Below are 18,506 nucleotides of genomic sequence, written 5' to 3' on the forward strand. Positions count from 1 at the left end.
ATAGCAAATGAATATTGTCAAAATTAAATTTATTCAGAAATAACTTACCTGGGAAGTATATGAAATTTCCATCACTTAAAGATTTTATGGTGATACTGGGAAAACATGTCTTATGAATGCTTTTGGTAAAGTTGGTTCTGCCCTGGGATCTAGATGACATTTCAGGCTTGTTTACCAGATTACACTAGACTATCTATGGATAAAAAAAAAAGTAAGCACTGTGAAATAAATTCTTTTTGTGTATTTCTGCAATTCTGTTTAAAAAAAAAAAAATTTGGTCTCTAGTTTGCATCCTCCAAATATTTCTCCATTGGATTGGATTTGAGTAACTTTTATCATGAATGGCTTTAATAATTCTCTTTTAATAAGAGCCAACACAAGGTGAATTTCCTTCATATTTTTCTAAATATGACTCAAAGTCTATGACTAAGACCTGTAGATGCAGGGTGCTAAATCTGGGAGTGTCAGCTCCTGGATGAGTGACCGTTAGGTTCTGCTTTCCTAAGAACTGTTGTGGTTTCTTGCCATAGTGCATTGTGAAACACTGCCCTTTAAAACTGTAGCAATTCTGTCCAGGAGAAGTGTTTGGCTGATAAATAATTTATAGGAGACTTTTAAAATTAAATCGTTTTACTTCTTCCCCTCCCCAGTTGGACTGACTGTGGAGAGGAATTTTGCTTATAAGCAGGAGAGAAGGGAAGGGAGGGAATTAATTATTTTCTCAAGCTGTGGTGCACACTTCTAAAACAGCTGTTCTTGTTTGCTTTCTTAAAAAGGAAATGGTGGTACAGGGTAAAGTCTGCTTCTTAATAATTTAAATATTCTCAACTGGTGCCAGTTAAACTGTACCATTAAGATGTTGTCATTTCTGATGGATATTTTTCCTGTGCCAACAGTGCTTGAAGAAATAAGGATTTTCATGTACTACAGTAAATTCTGTTTAGGTGATAATAAAAAAAATAAATATATACAAAAACTAAATAAAAGCAGGCTGTAGCTCTGGAAGATGTTCGCTAAGAAGCCCAGTTTTAAACAGCTTAAGGAGAGGTTGGTTTTAATATTCTGAAAAGGGTGAATAGAGAAATTCACACTTGTCTTGCTGGCGAGTTGTTTGCCTGCCTGCAGGACAGACAAGGCGCCACAGCATTGATTTACGTTGCTTTCCCAGAAGAAGGACTAAAGCTTGTAAGGCTTTGCATCCTCTTACAGTTGTCTGCTTACTGAATGACTGCATAAAGTTCCCACTCTTCAAGCTTTGCTTTAATTGGTGTGGCCTTGAGTGCGAAGGCAGTGGCATCAGAGCACTCCAAACAGTGACAAATAACTCGTGTTAGGCTGAACACGGCAAATCTGCAAAAAGGAATTAATTCAAAACTATAACATGCTTGTTTCCTCTTCTGTTCAGGCAAAAGTGCCCTGCTTTAGTAGAGGAGTATGTCTGGGACATATTTCTGTAGTAAACAGCCATTGTAAATTGCTGTATTTATTATTATTTATAGTCATTTTAATTAATCTGTAATCTAACAGTGACCTGTATTCATTGTGAAATCAGAGCCTACTTTAAGGAAATCTGCCATGTTTATAACCTAGATTGGAATTGTTTATCATTTCTTTCTGTGATAGCTGATTGTTCTTCTCTCTTGCTTTTTTCTTTCTCTTCTCTGTAGTTTACGCTTATTCCAGAAATTTGACACTTTCCGGATTCTAGTTTGTGGTGGGGACGGAAGTGTTGGCTGGGTTCTCTCCGAAATTGATAGCCTCAATCTTCACAAGCAGGTACCTGCCCAGCAAGCTTGGTTGGATGAAAGAATGAAGGAATAACAATAGCATGGGTTGAAGACGACTTTCTTTGATCATACAGATGTTTGCCCCAGGACTGAAGTCACTGAAAGCTTACCACAGCAGTGTTCTTGCAGGAGTTTTCTGCAAGAAGCAGTACCAGACTAATTCATTATTCCAATCTCCATTGCTCCCCCACAACTCCCTCTTACAAGATCCAGCCTTTGGAGTAGCTCTGAGTTATTCCTGCTCCATTGCCAGCAGAGACTTACACTCAGAAAGGGCTGCAGTTAGAAAACTGGGAGTTCCACAAGGGTAGTGCTCCTCATCTATTCACTTTAATTCTCAGGGTGGTGTTTCTGAGTCCTGGGATAGACAGAAACTTCATTGGAGTAGAGGTATCATACAATGTTTAATTTGTTTCCATTTTGTTTTGGAGGTGTCTGCTAATTTTACAGAAAAAGCAATAGCACCACCTGATGGTTAAATAAATACATCTGTAGAAGGGGTTAGATGCTCCTTCGAGATGGTAGCTGTAATACACTCCTCTCTCAATTAACAGCTTAAAAGTAGAGGAAATTTTTCCTCACTTGTATGCTCTTCCGGCTGTTTTTGCATTCCAGTTACTTTCTCCTTCCCCTGGGACTAGCTGTTTCTTAATGACTCGTCTGTGTAAGGAATCAGTCATGTTACTTGGAGCTGTTGGTGGCTTGTGTCTTCCCACGCATTTTTTTATCAGTTTTGGTTTCCTTTTCTCCAATGCAGTGCCAGCTGGGAGTGCTGCCCTTGGGAACAGGGAATGACCTTGCCCGTGTGTTAGGTTGGGGATCTGCTTGTGATGATGATACCCAGCTCCCACAGATCCTGGAGAAGCTGGAGAGGGCCAGTACCAAAATGCTGGACAGGTGAGTCTGACATCCTCCCCTGCTCAAGAGTTGTGTGAAAATACCCTCCCAGGGGAAGTGGGCAGTTCTTGATTGTACCCAGCTGCTGGACTTCTTACTAATGCCAGTTAATGTTTTTTCTTTGATAATCTTCTGTCACCCTTTAGCAATGAAAGGTAGTCTGACTTTCTATGTCACTGCTGCAGAGTAGTAATGAGTGAACTTGTGTGATGTCCAGCATCCACTCTTGTGTTCCAGCATTCTCATCAATTGAATTTGACAGCCTTACAGTCATGATTTATTTCTTTAAGCTAATTTTTTTCTTGGTGAATTTGAACCAATCTTGAGTTTGGCTTAGAAATGAAAGCTGAATGCAGAAATGGACATCTTTACCGCTCGTATTGATATCGCCTATATATCTTTGAACATTTAAAAATACTTGTCTTTAGAGTTGCATCTTGACATCTGTTAACGTTCAATCAATGCCCATAGAATTTTTTTTAAACAGTATTCCGAATTAATATTTTTAAAAATTTGACTTCAGCTTTGTCAGCAGATCTATGAAAGATGCCACTCCACCCACACACCAACTTTCCTTTCAGCCACTTTTCTCTCCTCGGACATTTCTGTGACGGAGGGAAGAAGTACAGAAAAGGTCCTTGTGCTGTAGAGTACTTGTTCACAGTGTCATCCCTTCCTCTTCCCTCAGTTCAGCCCCCCTGCAGTTCCTTTGCCACCCTGTGGCTTCCTTACATCAGTCATGCTCCTGCTGAAGTGCAGTTTGTTCTGCTTGAGGATCTAACCTGTTATGTCCTTTGGATAAAGGTGGAAATCATCTGCCTACAAAGTGACAGCTATGATGTCTCCTTTTCAACAGGTGGAGCATTATGGTGTATGAAACCAAACTCCCTCGCCAGGCCTCCACTTCCACAGTCGCTGAAGATTTCAGTGAGGATTCTGAGGTACCTCATGAGGTGCAGAGGGCGGGGGACTGGGAGCAATGGCCTCAGAACAGACAAGATAGGAGGCAGTGGTTGAGTTCAAGTGGAGCAGGCCTGAGCTGTGGCTCAGGTGAAGCAGGAGCTACAAAGATCCTGGGTCTTTAAGTTGAAGAAGGATTAGGGAGAAGGGTGGAGGCTGGATTACCAGAGTCAACGACCATAAAGGGGAATGGGAGGAATATGCTTTGGAACAGGACAGAGAGGAAATAATCGAATTTTATCTGCTGTCATGACATCACGTTGTTGAAATTGTGGAAAGCTGCATAGCAGTCGTAAGAACCGTAAAAACCCGATTTTAGATCCGTAGTTAATCAGAGACTCTAAGAACTGCACTGCTGATGATTTTTAGGTTCAGAATTAGTTTATTCATCAGATTCAGATCTTCAGTGGGTAACTGAGCCCTGGACCACAGAACTTTTCCAGGGCAAAAAGAACCTCTAGAATGATAGGTACTTTCTAGGGAGTTACACAGCATAAGTTATAATGTTGGGAAGCAGCACCCCAGTGGCTTGTTTCTGACTGTCACCAGGTGCAGAAGATTCTCTTCTATGAAGACTCTGTGGCTGCTCATTTGTCCAAAATTTTGACTTCTGACCAACACTCAGTGGTCATCTCCTCAGCCAAGTGAGTACTTGCAGGACAACTGCTGTAAGTGAAAGTTGCACTGTGAAAATCCTGAGAGAATCCTTGCATGACTTTGCACTACTTTCTTTGTCTAGGGTGCTTTGTGAGACAGTGAAGGATTTTGTGGCTCGAGTAGGGAAAGCCTATGAGAAGGCAACGGAAAGCTCGGAGGAATCAGAGGTCATGGCCAGGAAGGTAAAATTGGAAAAATTGTTTGGGTTTCTACTTCCGAAGTGGAGAACTGCTCTGTTTTCAGAGAACTAGGACAGCAGCAGTTCAGCAAGCACTAAAAGAATGAGCTACCCAGTCTACCATTATTTCTACTCAAATGTTGTTCTTCGCCTTGTAGTGCTCTGTCCTGAAGGAGAAGCTGGACTCATTGCTGAAGACACTGAATGATGAATCTCAAGCATCTTCATCTCTGCCAAACCCTCCTCCCACCATTGCAGAGGAAACCGAAGATGGTGATGGGTCAGGCAGTGCTTGTGATTCTTCTAGTGACCGGTCAGTGGGCTCGTCATGTACTGCACGGCCCCAGATATTTCGTCCCCGAGAACAGCTCATGTTGAGAGCCAACAGTTTGAAAAAAGCCATTCGTCAGATAATAGAGCATGCAGAAAAAGGTAACCTGTTAGGAGTTCTGCTTGTGACTTGTTACAGGCTCTTGAGAAGTATAAATTTCCTTTATTCCAGAGGGGAGTAGGGTTCTTCATTAAGAACAGCCTTCCTGAGCTGGAGAAGCTATTCAGTAAGCTTGGCTATTTAGTTTCAGTATCATCTCTGCCAAGCCCACCTCTTTGAAACATTGTTTGGTAAATGAGCCTGAAGTTCAAGGTATGTTCTCTCCCATAGGGCTGGTGTAGGAAGTTACTACTCTCCCACACTCTGTTCATTTGCGTTTCCTGTCTGTCCCCACCCATACCACAACTGTGTCAGCGCAGCTGTTTGTGTGGCCTTGCTTTAAAACAGATCTGAAAATACTTGGGAAGAAAGTATTTCAAGTATTTTAACTTGGATTGTTTTGGAGATCTCTTTAGAGTACAGCCCAGCAAAACAGTGCAGTGGGACAACAAGAGAGGGCAGGAACTTCTTAAACTAGCTTTGTCACTGGGAAAATGTTATAATACTGCATCTTGATGCAAATCAATTCTGTTCTGATCTTAACTTCCTAGGCAGGTGACCCTCTTCTCCACATCTTGACCCTTATCTCTCTCCAGCCACTCACACCCATAGTTCAAAGTTTCATTTCCTTCGAAAGACATCAGTCTCTGAGATGCTAGTCATAAACTCAGTGGTTTAACTTAGACCAAAGGAAGTACTTAACAGCTTATTACTGGAGATGAAAGCATTGAAGTTTCAGATGTTACATCCATGCACACCTCAAAGTGTGCTCTGAACAACTCTGTAGTCAGTTACAAACTATTGCAACGTTTCCAGCACTGCAATACTCTATACAACCTATCTTGAAATTATATGAGGTGATGGAAGTTGAGCAAAGAGCCTACTTCTGGTGAAGTAGAGGTCTTGACCTCACTGCTGCCCCGCCTTGCTGCTGCTTACCTTATGCCAATTTGATGTTTGCTGGAGTCGTTTTGGAGGCCAACTAGTTTGCTTAATCCAGCAAGAAGAGTTTATATTTCTGCTGGGCTAGTGGGTTGGATTGCCTTGTTGGGTAGTTCTGGTGAACTCCAGAGTCAGCCCAAGGAGGGGAAGAGGCTGGAAGAAGGGGTACTTGTTCCCTTGCAGAGGCAGTGAGCTGGTAGATCAGCTCAGGGCTTCTCACAGAAGCTGTGCCCTGTGAGGGGCTGCTCAGGAGGAAGGCCTATTGATTACATGCAAAAGAAGTTTTGATTTCTTTAGGCAATATGCTAGCATTTAATTCTTACCAGCTCTTGGCCAAACTCCACTTATGTTTCAAATGTATTTGTTCAACTTCTCCAAACTGTTTTTCTTCTTCCAAAGTATGTAATCTGATTCTTTCCTTTGTTTGTATTGGTTTTTACCACCTGCTATTTTCTTCCTCCTGATTATGTGTCTAAGTGCCCTTTTCAAGTGGCTTATCCTGTTACCCCAGTACAGATTAAGTAAACAGAAAATTCATTAAATTTATCATTTAGCATCCGTCTGGTTAGAATTTCTAGCAACATATAAATGCAAATAAATGGAAGCCCATCAGCTGTGGCACAGTTTACATCCCAGGAAGCCCGAGTACCTGTAGCGTTAAAGGTGGACACTTCTATTTAGAGCCTCACTGCTAAAGAGCACAGCAAAGAAAACAGGAGGCTAAGCCTGCCCAGTTCCAAAAGCTCTCCAGAGTAGAACTTAGTTAAGACAAATTATGTAGGAAAGCTTTTTGTTATTCTTCCCTTTAAGGAATCGGGCCTTTAGAGTCCCATCCTATTGTTATTTACATCAGTGGGAGGTGTCCCTTGCTAGAAGAGCTGTGAGGCACTCACCTACTTTCTCTCTCTCCTTACAGCTGTAGATGAGCAGAACGCCCAGACCCAGGAGCAGGAGGGCTTCCTCCTTAGTCTGTCAGCCTCTGAAGAGGGCAAGGAGCTGAGGAACGAGGATAAGATCTCCCTGCAGTCATCACACAGCAGCAGCTATGGAGTGTCCAAAGGGAGGAGCCAGCGGAAAGGTACTGCTCTGGGGCTGCCACCTTGCAGATCTTGCCTGGCCATTGTAATTCTGTTGTAAAAAGTGAGGGAGGAATTACGTGTATTACTATCCAAGTTCTGTTTGTCTCTAATTTTTGAATGATTGCTCTTCAGATGCTAGGCCTTGCACATTCCTATGCTCTAGGCTGTGCATCATACACCTCACTTGTCGCTACGTCCCTGGTGGCTGGTCCATGATCTTAACATAAGGAGCCTATGATTCAGAAATTTTCTTACACCTTAGCCAGTAATCTGCGTTCTTTTGGCTTTTGGTGCTTGGACAAGAATGGTCTTGAGCATTTTTCATGTCATCTACCTGATGGCATTTCACTGTAAGCCCCTGCCATCCTTTGCAGATGACACAGAACAGAAGCCAGTTTGCTTTAATAACTGTATTATATGAGTAATTGGTTAGGGATCCCTGATCACTGCAAATATATTTGGAACTTATCTGAGTATTGATTTGGGAGCCTAATACCCTGTCGTCTGCTGGCAACAGCTTTTTCTCATTGCCACTTCTAATGTTTGCATGTGGCATTTTGATACCTCCAATCTGGAGGTTCTCTGGCTGCACATATGCCGCATCTCTGTCTCTTAATGACTGGTTCTGTCAACTCTTTGTTTTATGGTGGCTAGAGTGTTTTGCTGTTGAGTGATTTCTAACCCAGTCTTGCTGCTTGGGCTGTGCTGCTGTGTGCTGGTCTGAATCACAGTGTTATGTTTGTCAATAGCCATGTTTGTTTTGTGTTTTACAGTGTCCAAGTCTCCTTGCGAAAGACTAATAAACAAAGGAAGTTTGTCGCTGGGCAGCTCTGCATCTCTTCCTCCCCAGACAGGAAACCGGGACAACTTGCCAATGCTGAACACAAAAATTCTCTACCCAAGTACGTGTAACACCCACCACTTCCCATTGAGGCAGCCAACTGGAGAATGGGCGACAGCAGCGCAGGCTGCAGTCTTCACATGAAAACATTAAATTGTCCTGCCTGATGTCTGTTTGTGCAGGGTCCACTTGGAGAGAAATCCCTTTGTGGATAACTCCCCATTAGGGCTGAAAAGTGAAGACTGGGAGGGAGTTGTAATAGATTCCAAATTGTAGCTGAGACCTAGACACAGATTTTTATTAACACAGTCCAGTGGCAGAATTTACATACCAATTACAAAGAGCTCAAAGTAACCTTGACAAGGCTGATAGGATGCTGCTGAGAGAGGTTTCTGAAGAGTGGCAGCCATGGGCGGGGAGCAGCAGTCCCTTGCAAAGGCTGGAGTCACTGGAAGTGCACAGACCCAGCAGAATTCCTACCTCACACAACTTGTGTAGCAGCTTTGCCCCATCACTGTGGTGCTGTCCTTCCACCTCTTCCCTGAAATCACTTGTTCAAATTGTTTCTTTTGGAAGCAGGCAATTTCCTATCTCCCTGACAAAGCTACTGTTCGTGAGTTGACAGCTAATAATTTAAGAAGGAGGCAGTAATTAGTGAGCAACTTGGAGAATAACTTCAGTCCTACCCCTTTCCCTCTGCTCATTGAATCAAGGATGTTGCATGTCTCACCCTGGAGCAAAAAAGCTACTGCAGTGAATACACTCCTATCTCCCATTTCCATGTGGCTGTACAACTGTGCTGCTGGCCTTAGGTGATACCAAGTCAGTCAAAAACCCTGCAGGCAGCCTCCAGAAACCCTTCTCCTTATCGAGAGTGCTAATTCTGGAGTAGAAGAAAGCACTACTGCTATTTCCTTTTCACAGTGAATGACAAGAGTTAATATGTTCTGCCCTGTCGTCTTGTCTCTGAGCTTGAAATTACTTGTTTTCTCCTTATTATTAATCACACCCTTCCCCATGATCAATTTGCCTACAGATATCCGTGCTGGCATGTCTGGTTCTTTGCCTGGGAGCTCCGTCATCAGCCGATTGTTGATCCATGCTGATCCCTTTAACTCTGAGCCTGAAAATCTGTGAGTATGCTCAGGAGGTTGAAAGGAGGGAGTGGGCATTTCCAAATGGACCTCAGCAGAGCAGCAGATTACTTTGTAGAGCTAAATAATGGACTGCAGCAGCCCAGAGTTACGTAAGTGAATTCATATGCTGGGTGCCAGTGAGGATCAGCTTATGTAGCAATACATGCAGTGACACATCTGACTCATGGTAGAAGATTTTTAGGTTTTAGGTGAGAATGAAATCTAGGTCAGTTTTCTCCCTAAACTCAGAGATTACTCTGGCTTCCAGTTAGTAGACAGTAACCTGCCGGGGAATGACTACCCTTACAGCATGGAGGCCCAGGAAGGGCCATGAGCAGGCCACAACAGCAGAGGCAGTTGGGAAATGTGATTTGAAGACTTTCTCAGGCTGTTTAACAGTAAAAGTCCAATGATACAGACTTTTAAGGTTTTTTTTTCATGGAGTTCAGTGCTCCTGAGATGAGTAGCTGATGCTTTTGAGCTCATTTGTCAGGCTCTCTGTAGGTAACACCCTATATATATAAAAAAGCGATTAGCATTGCTAAGGTTTTGTGAGGTCCTTTTACACAATGCCAGTGACCAGCAACATAGCTTTTTGTAAATGAAGTGTAGGCTTCTGACTATGTATTCTGTGGCAAGAGGAGAATTCCTCTGCAGATCTTGTGGCTGTGAAGTCTTACGGACAGAGGCTGCAGGCCAGCGACCTCTGCTCGATAGCCACTTTTATGGTATTCTTTGTGGGTCTTAGGCAGTTCCCAGCAGTGCTTATCAGAGTACGTTGGCATACAGCATTCTTGTTCTTCACCTTTTTATGGAACAGAATTATGAGCTGGCCAGAGGGGGCATGTGAGATGTATACTAAATGCTGAGCAGACTTAGGAATGGGAGTTTTGTTCTTTTGTTTGGCAGTGAATGTTACACAGAGAAGTGTGTCATGAATAATTACTTTGGAATTGGACTGGATGCAAAGATTTCTTTGGACTTCAACAACAAACGTGATGAGCACCCAGAGAAATGCAGGTGGGTTTGGCTTTGGCTGACCTTTGACTACTGCCAGAAGTGACTAAAACCACTTTATGTTTCTGTGCGGTTTTGAAGCCGATTGTGTACAAGTGTGCTGAATAGGTATATTGTCAATCTTGTCTGCATAATCCTCCTTCAAGGCTTGAAATCACAATGGAGGAGGTTAGCTACTGATTCATTATGCTGTTGTGGCTGGTAGAAGATCTCTGAGTAGCTATGTCGGTGTGGATTTAGTGTGTTGGTTCTGTTTACTTCATGATCTCACCCACAGAGTTTTTTTCCTGAGCTTGCTATTTAGCTATGAGAGAATCTCAGCTCGGCTCTAAATGCCACAGAGGCTGGTTTTGGCCTTGATCCTAACTTAATACAAACAACAGGATTTGGCCTTTTGAATACCTGGGCAACTAAGGATGCTTTGTGTAGCGTGGGATTGGTGCTTTTGCTATAATTGAGCTAATACTGCAAAATGCTGTTCGTGTCCTGGTGTACGAGACTGACAAGTTCTGTGCCAGGGAAATCTGTGTATGTTTCTGGTAATGTGTGTTACTCAGTCAACCTCAATTCCTATCTGACATTTATTTAAAGGGGAGTAGCTTCCTAGTGTAAGCCATGGGCATTTTGAGTGCTTGACTCTTTTGGAAGCAAAGCACCTTTGTGTTTTAGAATGTAGGTGAATGGAACGCCATTTCAGTGTTGGGTGTTTTTCCTTTTAAGTGGAAAGGTAAATGCTTATGCTGACTTTTTCTCTTTTGATTCGCCCCCTTAGAAGTCGTACTAAAAACATGATGTGGTATGGAGTATTGGGGACCAAGGAGCTGCTACACAGAACATACAAAAACCTGGAGCAGAAAGTCTTGCTGGAGGTGAGGAAATAGCATGCCGTTCTGTTGCTATAACTGGGATGCCTAATTGCACCTCCTTCAGACACTTTGACTTTGGCATGGTGATTCTAGTTGGTGACATTAGGGTGTTGCCCTTGCCTGCCTGATACAATATCTTTGCTAGACCTCACACTGAGCTAGCTAAAAGTGGCTTTTCCTTCTGGAAGATAACTTGTCTTCTCAGCCTGTAAGGGAAGCATCATCCTGCTGGAAAGTATCAGCTGTCCCCAACTCAGTATTCAGCATAGATAAAATTGTCACGATACATGTGACATCTCATGTGAACACAACATTTTAGATAGTAGGTGCAGTGGAAGGCATTTAACTATGCTTTAACGTGCATCAGACTGGGAAAGAAGTATTATTGTGTGGGCCATGTACAGCTTGCAGGAGACCCTCATCATGCTGACTTGCATAGGTGTTTCAGAAGTTTTATTCCCCTTTCTGGCGGAATAAACTAAGAGGCTTTGCCAAGCCTCTGAGGTGTGCCCTGTTTGGGGAAAAGAAGCAACAGTATCTGTCTAAAATCCATGTTTGCAAAAGGAGAGGTAGTTTATGAGACAAGAATGGATATGTTCTACTCTCCTAGGACAAGAATAAACTGGAAGAAACCTGAATTCATTTATTACTAAGCTGTGCAGGCTGTTTTCTGTTCTCAGAGCATGTGCTCTGGCAAGAGGGGCACTGTCCTGCTGTGCTGAGAATAATGTTGTCTTCTTTTCTGTGCAGTGTGATGGAAGGCCAATCCCTTTGCCCAGTCTCCAAGGAATCGCCGTACTCAACATTCCCAGCTATGCAGGAGGCACCAACTTCTGGGGAGGGACCAAGGAAGATGATGTGAGTATTCTCTAAGCCAGTCCAGGAAATGTTTTAACTTACTGTTGCTTCTTGTCATAGCCCCTGAGATTAGTGCTTGGAAGAAGAGGGTAAGGGGCCTGTCTGCATGTACTTTCTCTGTGAAGTGGATAGGATACTGAAGTCCAGTCTTCATTGGCTTCGCACCCAAGCAGTCTGTAGTGATTCAGAAAAAATACAGAGTGTGAGCATTTGGACTTCAGGAAGTGCTTTACATTGACCTTATCCCCTCAGGCTGCCTGAGAAGTAAAGCCCCTTGAAGACAAAGGGAGTTAGATCCAGTCAGGAACATTGTATTATTTGAGACAGAAAAGTGCCTACTCATAAAAATAATTACTGCCTTGTAGCCTACAGCCTTCGTGTTAGCTGCCATTGGAAGCACAGTGGGAATATCAAGGCTCCTTTTCCTCCCTCCTAGCTGACTGCAGATCTTCACCTTCTAGCCTTATTGCTAATTTTATACAGATTAAAAAGCACAATTGAAAGCCAACCCCCAAATCTTCACCAGTAGGGGGTAAAGGAAACCTCTCCAACAGAGCTGTACGTCAACTGAATTCTCTCTCCCTTCTATCTGGCTAGACATTTACAGCCCCCTCCTTTGATGACAAGATTTTGGAGGTGGTAGCAGTGTTTGGTAGCATGCAGATGGCAGTGTCACGAGTGATAAACTTACAGCATCACCGGATTGCACAGGTATCCATTGCTTTTGTGAGCTCTTCTTGCCTTCCCCATCGCAGCTTGTGACGTCTTTGCCAGTTCCAGTCATTAAGCCCTCCTTCATTAAGCCCTAAGAGCGTCCACCAGGGCGAAAATGAGCATGTGCATGAGCATGTGCAGGGGCAGTTTGGGCATGGAATTTTTTGCTAGCATTCATTGCGCTTAGACCACCATTTCAAATACAGATTAGTCCAAAGACGCAGCACGTGGTCCCTGCTGCACAAGGGGAGGCATGCCCTGCCACCCAGGCGCATGTGCCTCTAGTAGCACTAAAGCGACAGTGGTTTGGGAAGAAAGAGAATGTCTCATGCTTTTGGAAAACCAACATTTTAGACCTTCTCTGTTGCAATTGCTTCTTGCAGTGTCGGACGGTGAAGATAGCAATCCTAGGAGAAGAGGGAGTTCCCGTGCAAGTGGATGGAGAAGCCTGGATCCAGCCTCCGGGTTACATTTGGATCGTTCATAAGAACAGAGCACAAACCCTCACCCGAGACAGGGTAAGAGCAGCCTTACGTACACTATGTAGTACACACGTTTCAATGTCACATACTCCTGGAGAGCATGGTAGTGGCCACCCATGAAAACTTGCCTTTGTGTATGTAAGAAGCATATTTTGCTACACACCATAAAACTTTTTGGAAAGAACATTATTAAACTTGCATTCACCCCTTGGGAAGTCGCATAAATAAGGTTGTTATGCAAGCTTATTTTGCTTCCTTTTCTAGGTGCCTTGTGGCAGTGTTTCTTAACACGTTTGCATGCTGTTTTTCCCACAGGATGCCTGCCTCGCTGAGTGCTGTGGATTGTCTAGATTCAGCTGTTCAATATTTTAATTTCCCATTATTGTTCAACATGTGGCTTATACCTCGTTGACCAAGTAAAGCAGTGTCTTATGCCTTGTTCAGCAGTGTGTGTCTGTCTCATCTCATAATTCTCAAATATATCTGATGAGTAGCAGCACATAAGGAAGCATTCTTGCTGTTTTACTGTATTACTGAATGGTTGTAAGCCAAAGGAAAGGATGAAGGCCTTGCTGTAGCACAAACGGGCTTCATGGTTCCTCCCAACTCTTAACTGTCAATGTGTAAACAGTGTGGTTGGTACCAGCTCTTAATACTTTCCAGCATAATGCCCCTTTACCCAGCTTCCAGGGTAAATTGAAGTCCTCTGCAAAGGACTTGCCTGCTGAATAACAAAAAAGAGAACAACCAACAGGAAAAAGGGGAAGCAGCCCGATACAGGCCTGAGGCATATTGCCTGGCACGAAGTTACAAGTATGATGGTATGAAAAGAAAGCAAAGGTGGGCATACAAAGCCCCTGTCATGGTAGGACAGGGCAATACCCAAGACACCTTGAGCTGGGAGAGAACAGTGGGTATTGATCATAGAATCACAGAATAGTTTGGGTTGGAAGGGACCTTTAAAGGTCATCTAGTCCAACCCCCCTGCACCTAGATCATGTTGCTCAGAGCCCCGTCCAACCTGACCTGAAATGTTTCCAGGGATGGGGCATCTACCACCTCTCTGGGCAACCTGTTCCAGCATTTCACCACCCTCACTGTAAAAAATTTCTTCCTTATGTCTAGTCTGAATCTACCCTCTTTTAGTTTAAAACCATTACCCCTTATCCTGTCACCCCTTGATGCAAATGTTATGGAGAGGAGGAAACAGGAGTAGCGTGCACATTTTTTTCTGGAAGTAAGGGAGCTTCTGCAATGTCATGCTGAGGCTTGGAGGGTGAGTGACTGAAGGAGATAGCACATAGAACAAGGGGGAACAGGATTCCTGCTGTAAAGGTGGGAGGGAGAAAAGAAGAGGCAAGCTACATGCGGGTATGGTGGGAAAGGTGGAGGTGGAGCACAAGAGGTAGACAGGACACAGTAGTCCCTAGTGAGTACTCTGTGTGTTTGACCATCTGAAGCCATGGCTACGATTGTGCCATCCCACTCTTCATTGCCTGCAAACCCGCTTTTGCGGGCATGGAATTGATGCTGAGGAAGAGGTTCCAATTTTGCAGAGCAACATTCAGAATTTGTCTTGACTATGGACTTACTCTTCCTGCTGTCTTTTGGATTATCGTTGCACACCCCTTCCTTCACAGAGCAAATCTGTCCTATGCAATAGATGAAGTGGGGTCCTCTTTTCATGTGGGGTCCTCTCTTCATATGTGTGACCCTGGACCTTTGGTAGCATTTTTCAAATGTGATTTGGGATATTTAGTTTCCTAGACTGAGGATGGAAAAACTGAAATTCCTCATGTGGCCTCATGTGGACCACTGAAGAGCCATCAGCAAGGTTGAGATCAGCAGGTAGCTTGCACTGAGCTGACAGAACCTGGTTTTGTCCTGTATGAGGAGCAGTAGGAGAAGGAAATGCCTTACCACAGGGCTTCACAGGTATTTGCAGACACAGAAGAATGGCGTTTCCCCAGAACCTTGGGTTGTCCCCAAAGGCAGTTGTGTTCTAGTGAACACTGTCTTTTCTGCTCCATCCGTCTCCTCTCTCTACCCTTAGTCTTGTGCTCCTTATGTAGTCTGTAGTTGTCTCATTTGACTTCCCAGGCACAGGATCTATGACTACTGTTTTCTTTCCCTTTCCATCCACCCATCACACTCAATCTCCTTTCATTTTCTGGCTCCCCAAATGATGATTTTTTTTCCCCTGAAAGCTTTGCACCCCTGCTTATCTTCATTTTCTTCTCTGAATTATTCTTCCCATTTCAGTTTTCCCCTCCCATAGTCCCTTCTCTTGTCTAATCTTCTCTCTTGCCATTTCTTGTGCTCATTGATCCATCTCTTCTTGCCCTGAGGCTCTGTGTTGGAGTTTTCATTCTCACCATATCCAGTTTTGATCCTTCTGCATTGGATCTGTTTTACTTCTTCCTGTATCGCTAGGTGATGCCAGCAGGAATATCAGTGTGGGTGCAAGTGGGACAGGTCCTAGCTCTCAGTGGAGCTGCTTGTCCCACCAATTACTAGGGAAGCCCAGTTTACTTCCAGATAAGGAGGAGACTTCAACACTTTTAATTTCCAGCTCTGAGATGTCACTTGAAGAGGTCTGCAGTAACACTGAAGTGTAGAGGCGATAGCTACTCAGAGAAAAGGCTGCCACCAGTAGGAAATTGGTGGATTTTGCTAGTCTGGCCCTCAGAATTGACCTAAGAATTTTGGCTAAAACTAGGCTTAAGCAAAAATTAAGCCAAGGCAAGCATGCGGCATGGAAAACTTCAGCCCAGACAGCAAGTTAGCAAAGTTAAAAGCAGCTGAACAACTGGGTCCTGCAATGGAAAGTGTCCATACTAGATTTACATATTTTATAGGCATAGGCACAGCCATTGTTTTTTATAGGAGCTTTGTAAGGTATCTTACAGTTTGCTTGCTGTGTTTTTAGGCATTTGAGAGCACCCTGAAGTCCTGGGAGGACAAACAGAAGTGTGAGTTGTCCCGACCCTCCTCTTTCTCTCTGCAACCAGAGATCATGTCCGAAGAAGAATCCACCCAGATCAACCAGTTTGGTCAAGCTGCAGGTGCTCTGATCCACAGGTGGGACTCCATTTGCTTTTGGTCAATAGAGCCCTCCTTTGGTGCCTGAAGTTCTTGTTGTACTCCCTGTTCCTGGAGATGTTTCTGTTCACTCTTATCTTCTGCAGTGCTGGTCTCTGTCACTGAGGGTAACATCATTCATTATATATTGTCCCAGCTGCATGAGGACTGAAGTCGAATAAACTTTCTTAGGTCATTCTGAACAAAAAATGTTACTTTCATGAGCAAACATGGATCCTTTAATCCAGAAAGAATGCATTATCTTTGAACATCAATGATTTTTATCAGAATTGGAACAAAGGCCTCTCTAGGAGCTCAGATGACAAGCTGGGTTCTTACAACCCTGATGCCCAGCAGAGATTGCTGGAAGAAGCCACTGTATGCTCACCTGCTCATCCTTTACTTGGACGTTCAGGTCCTTGGCCTGGACCTCTGAGAGAAAATTCCCAGAGTCGCGTCGGAGAAGTGTTAATTAAACTGCCGTATGTGCAGCTGCCTTTCACATCACTATGGCCACACTGAAATGTCTAGATTGTGTTTCAAACTGATCTCAACTCGTGTGCAGAATTGAATACGCGCCTGGAGTTGTGCTTGTGAAATCTGCCTTGCTTTGCTTATGCATGCTTACTATAGCAGGGAGAATTGCCCTGCTTTGCCAGAGGCTGTGCCCCTCCCATGCTTTATCCCTGCTATTATCACTCAGATGGGTATTAAAAGGAGATACCCAGTCAGAAAAGATCTCCTGCTTTGAGCGTATGCTGATGCAATCTGTAATTCTCTCTTTAGCATTCGGGAAATAGCCCAATCCTATCAGGACATGGAACAGGAGCTTGCCCATGCTGTCAATGCCAGCTCCAAGTCAATGGACAAAGTCTACGCTAAATCCAAGTCTACAGAGGTACTTCACTCACTTGGCATCTCCCATTTTGTCCTTGTTCCGTAGCTCTTGGTTTTCCTTTCTGATTGACCAACAGTAGGCCTTGCTTGTCTAAGACTTCTTCCTTTTGACTGCTCAGACCTCTGCATTTCCAGGCTTAATTTGCGCATGAATTGCTTCCCTGCAGGGTCTCAACTGCAGCCTTGTTGTAGAGATGGTGAATAATGTCAAAGCCCTGCATAATGAGACAGAGCTGCTGCTGGCGGGCAAGATGGCGCTGGTAAGAAGCACAAAGCAGGAGTAAAGCAGCCTCTCACTTTCTCTTCTCTCCTCCTGTTGCCTTGGCAAGCAACATTTTGCTGGGCTTGGTCTTTGTAACAAGTCAGTTTAAATGTTATAATCAAGGCATTTAGGATGGTGTTGCTACATAAGCATGATGAGCAGTCAAGCTAGCTTGCGCGGAGTTTGGAGCTCAGAAAGGATGAAAATCATTAACTTGGTAACGTCTGGGCAGAGTGCCTGCTGTGCACTTCCTTTCAAAAGGAGGAACTGCTTTGTTAGCTAGGAATATCAAGGCAAGTGCCTGACTGTTCCACCATATGGCTTTTAACTCTGCTTTGCTTCCATTTCTGATCCAGCAATTAGATCCTCCACAGAAGGAGCAGCTCCAAGCAGCCCTAGCAGACATGGACCTTCAGCTGAGGAAACTAGCAGACATCCCTTGGCTGTGGCAGCTTATGGAGCCCTGCGATGAGGAGGTGAGGAGGACCAAGGCTGTATTGCCCAAACTAATTCTCTTTTTCACTAGTTGGCTGTGAGTGTTTGACTTCCTGTGAATATATGACTGATGTGAGAAAAAAATCACTAAAAAGGAAGCTTGGCTCCCTAGGGCTAAAGAAAGTAATTTCCTGCTAAGGTCCCTTGCCTGACATGGGATCAACTTTCTCTCTTTCCTTTCCTGTCTTGATCAGAGTGATTTGAGAATTTTTTTTGCTCTCTTAAAAGGCCATAGAGCTGAGCTTGACAGTACTTTGTTGCTCTTGGTCTGTTCCAATCAATTTATGACTGTTTACCTGACTTCCCCGTTTTGTTCTTACAGAACCAGATGCTGGATTATTCTAAACGCAGTCGCAGTGGCAAATTCCGTCTGGTGACCAAGTTTAAAAAGGAGAAGAACAACAAAAATAAGGAGACTCATAGTAGCATGGGATTGCCGGGTACCAAGTCTGCTCATTCGTTGTGTCTCTTTGTCACATCAGTGTGGTCACACCACTACTTGTTCCCTGTTTCCTCTCATGTTCTCTCCTTCTTCTGTTTCATGTGCATCTGCCTTTTCTTGGAGGTCTCATCTGTCTTTTTCATGTGGCAAAGTAGCTTATTGCTCCATTCTGTCTAAGTCATGGTCCCCCAGCACCACGCAAATATTCCTGAGCAGAAGCAGAAGGTACCCTCTGAAGAATTATGCCTACATCCAGACATTTTCAGGGATACTTTAGGGGATCCTTAATGAAGTGAATTTGAGGGTTTTGGCATTCTAGGTATCAAAATGACTGTGGGGCCCAAGTCCGCATAACTTCAGTCTTTTCACTGCTAATTCTCTGATATGGTTAATGATGTTTTTCTCATTGATTCACCCTTGGGCTTTAATCAAGTTTCATGTCTAATTGGCTGGGGATCAGCATCACCACACATGCACCCTGACCT

The 18,506-nt window shown here is 43.9% G+C and overlaps 1 protein-coding gene across 2 annotated transcripts in view; it reads left to right on the forward strand.

The window, feature by feature from the left end:
* DGKD (diacylglycerol kinase delta) overlaps positions 1-18,506 on the forward strand; it is a gene marked incomplete at its 3' end in the record, with an annotated part of 57,992 nt that overhangs the window by 37,339 nt on the left and 2,147 nt on the right. For both annotated transcript variants that reach the window (XM_082003837.1, XM_082003836.1), the window contains exons 10-28: positions 1,668-1,776; positions 2,545-2,684; positions 3,541-3,625; positions 4,194-4,288; positions 4,384-4,483; positions 4,638-4,911; positions 6,768-6,929; positions 7,704-7,832; positions 8,808-8,904; positions 9,817-9,927; positions 10,697-10,793; positions 11,541-11,648; positions 12,246-12,359; positions 12,746-12,880; positions 15,774-15,925; positions 16,712-16,823; positions 16,990-17,082; positions 17,441-17,560; positions 17,902-18,019. In XM_082003837.1, the coding sequence (XP_081859963.1) occupies positions 1,668-1,776; positions 2,545-2,684; positions 3,541-3,625; positions 4,194-4,288; positions 4,384-4,483; positions 4,638-4,911; positions 6,768-6,929; positions 7,704-7,832; positions 8,808-8,904; positions 9,817-9,927; positions 10,697-10,793; positions 11,541-11,648; positions 12,246-12,359; positions 12,746-12,880; positions 15,774-15,925; positions 16,712-16,823; positions 16,990-17,082; positions 17,441-17,560; positions 17,902-18,019 (2,351 nt within the window). The remainder of the gene's footprint in view (positions 1-1,667; positions 1,777-2,544; positions 2,685-3,540; positions 3,626-4,193; positions 4,289-4,383; positions 4,484-4,637; positions 4,912-6,767; positions 6,930-7,703; positions 7,833-8,807; positions 8,905-9,816; positions 9,928-10,696; positions 10,794-11,540; positions 11,649-12,245; positions 12,360-12,745; positions 12,881-15,773; positions 15,926-16,711; positions 16,824-16,989; positions 17,083-17,440; positions 17,561-17,901; positions 18,020-18,506) is intronic.

The sequence above is a fragment of the Phaethon aethereus genome (assembly GCF_964289735.1).
Source record: "Phaethon aethereus genome assembly, chromosome: 9".
Classification (NCBI taxonomy): Eukaryota; Metazoa; Chordata; class Aves; order Phaethontiformes; family Phaethontidae; genus Phaethon; species Phaethon aethereus.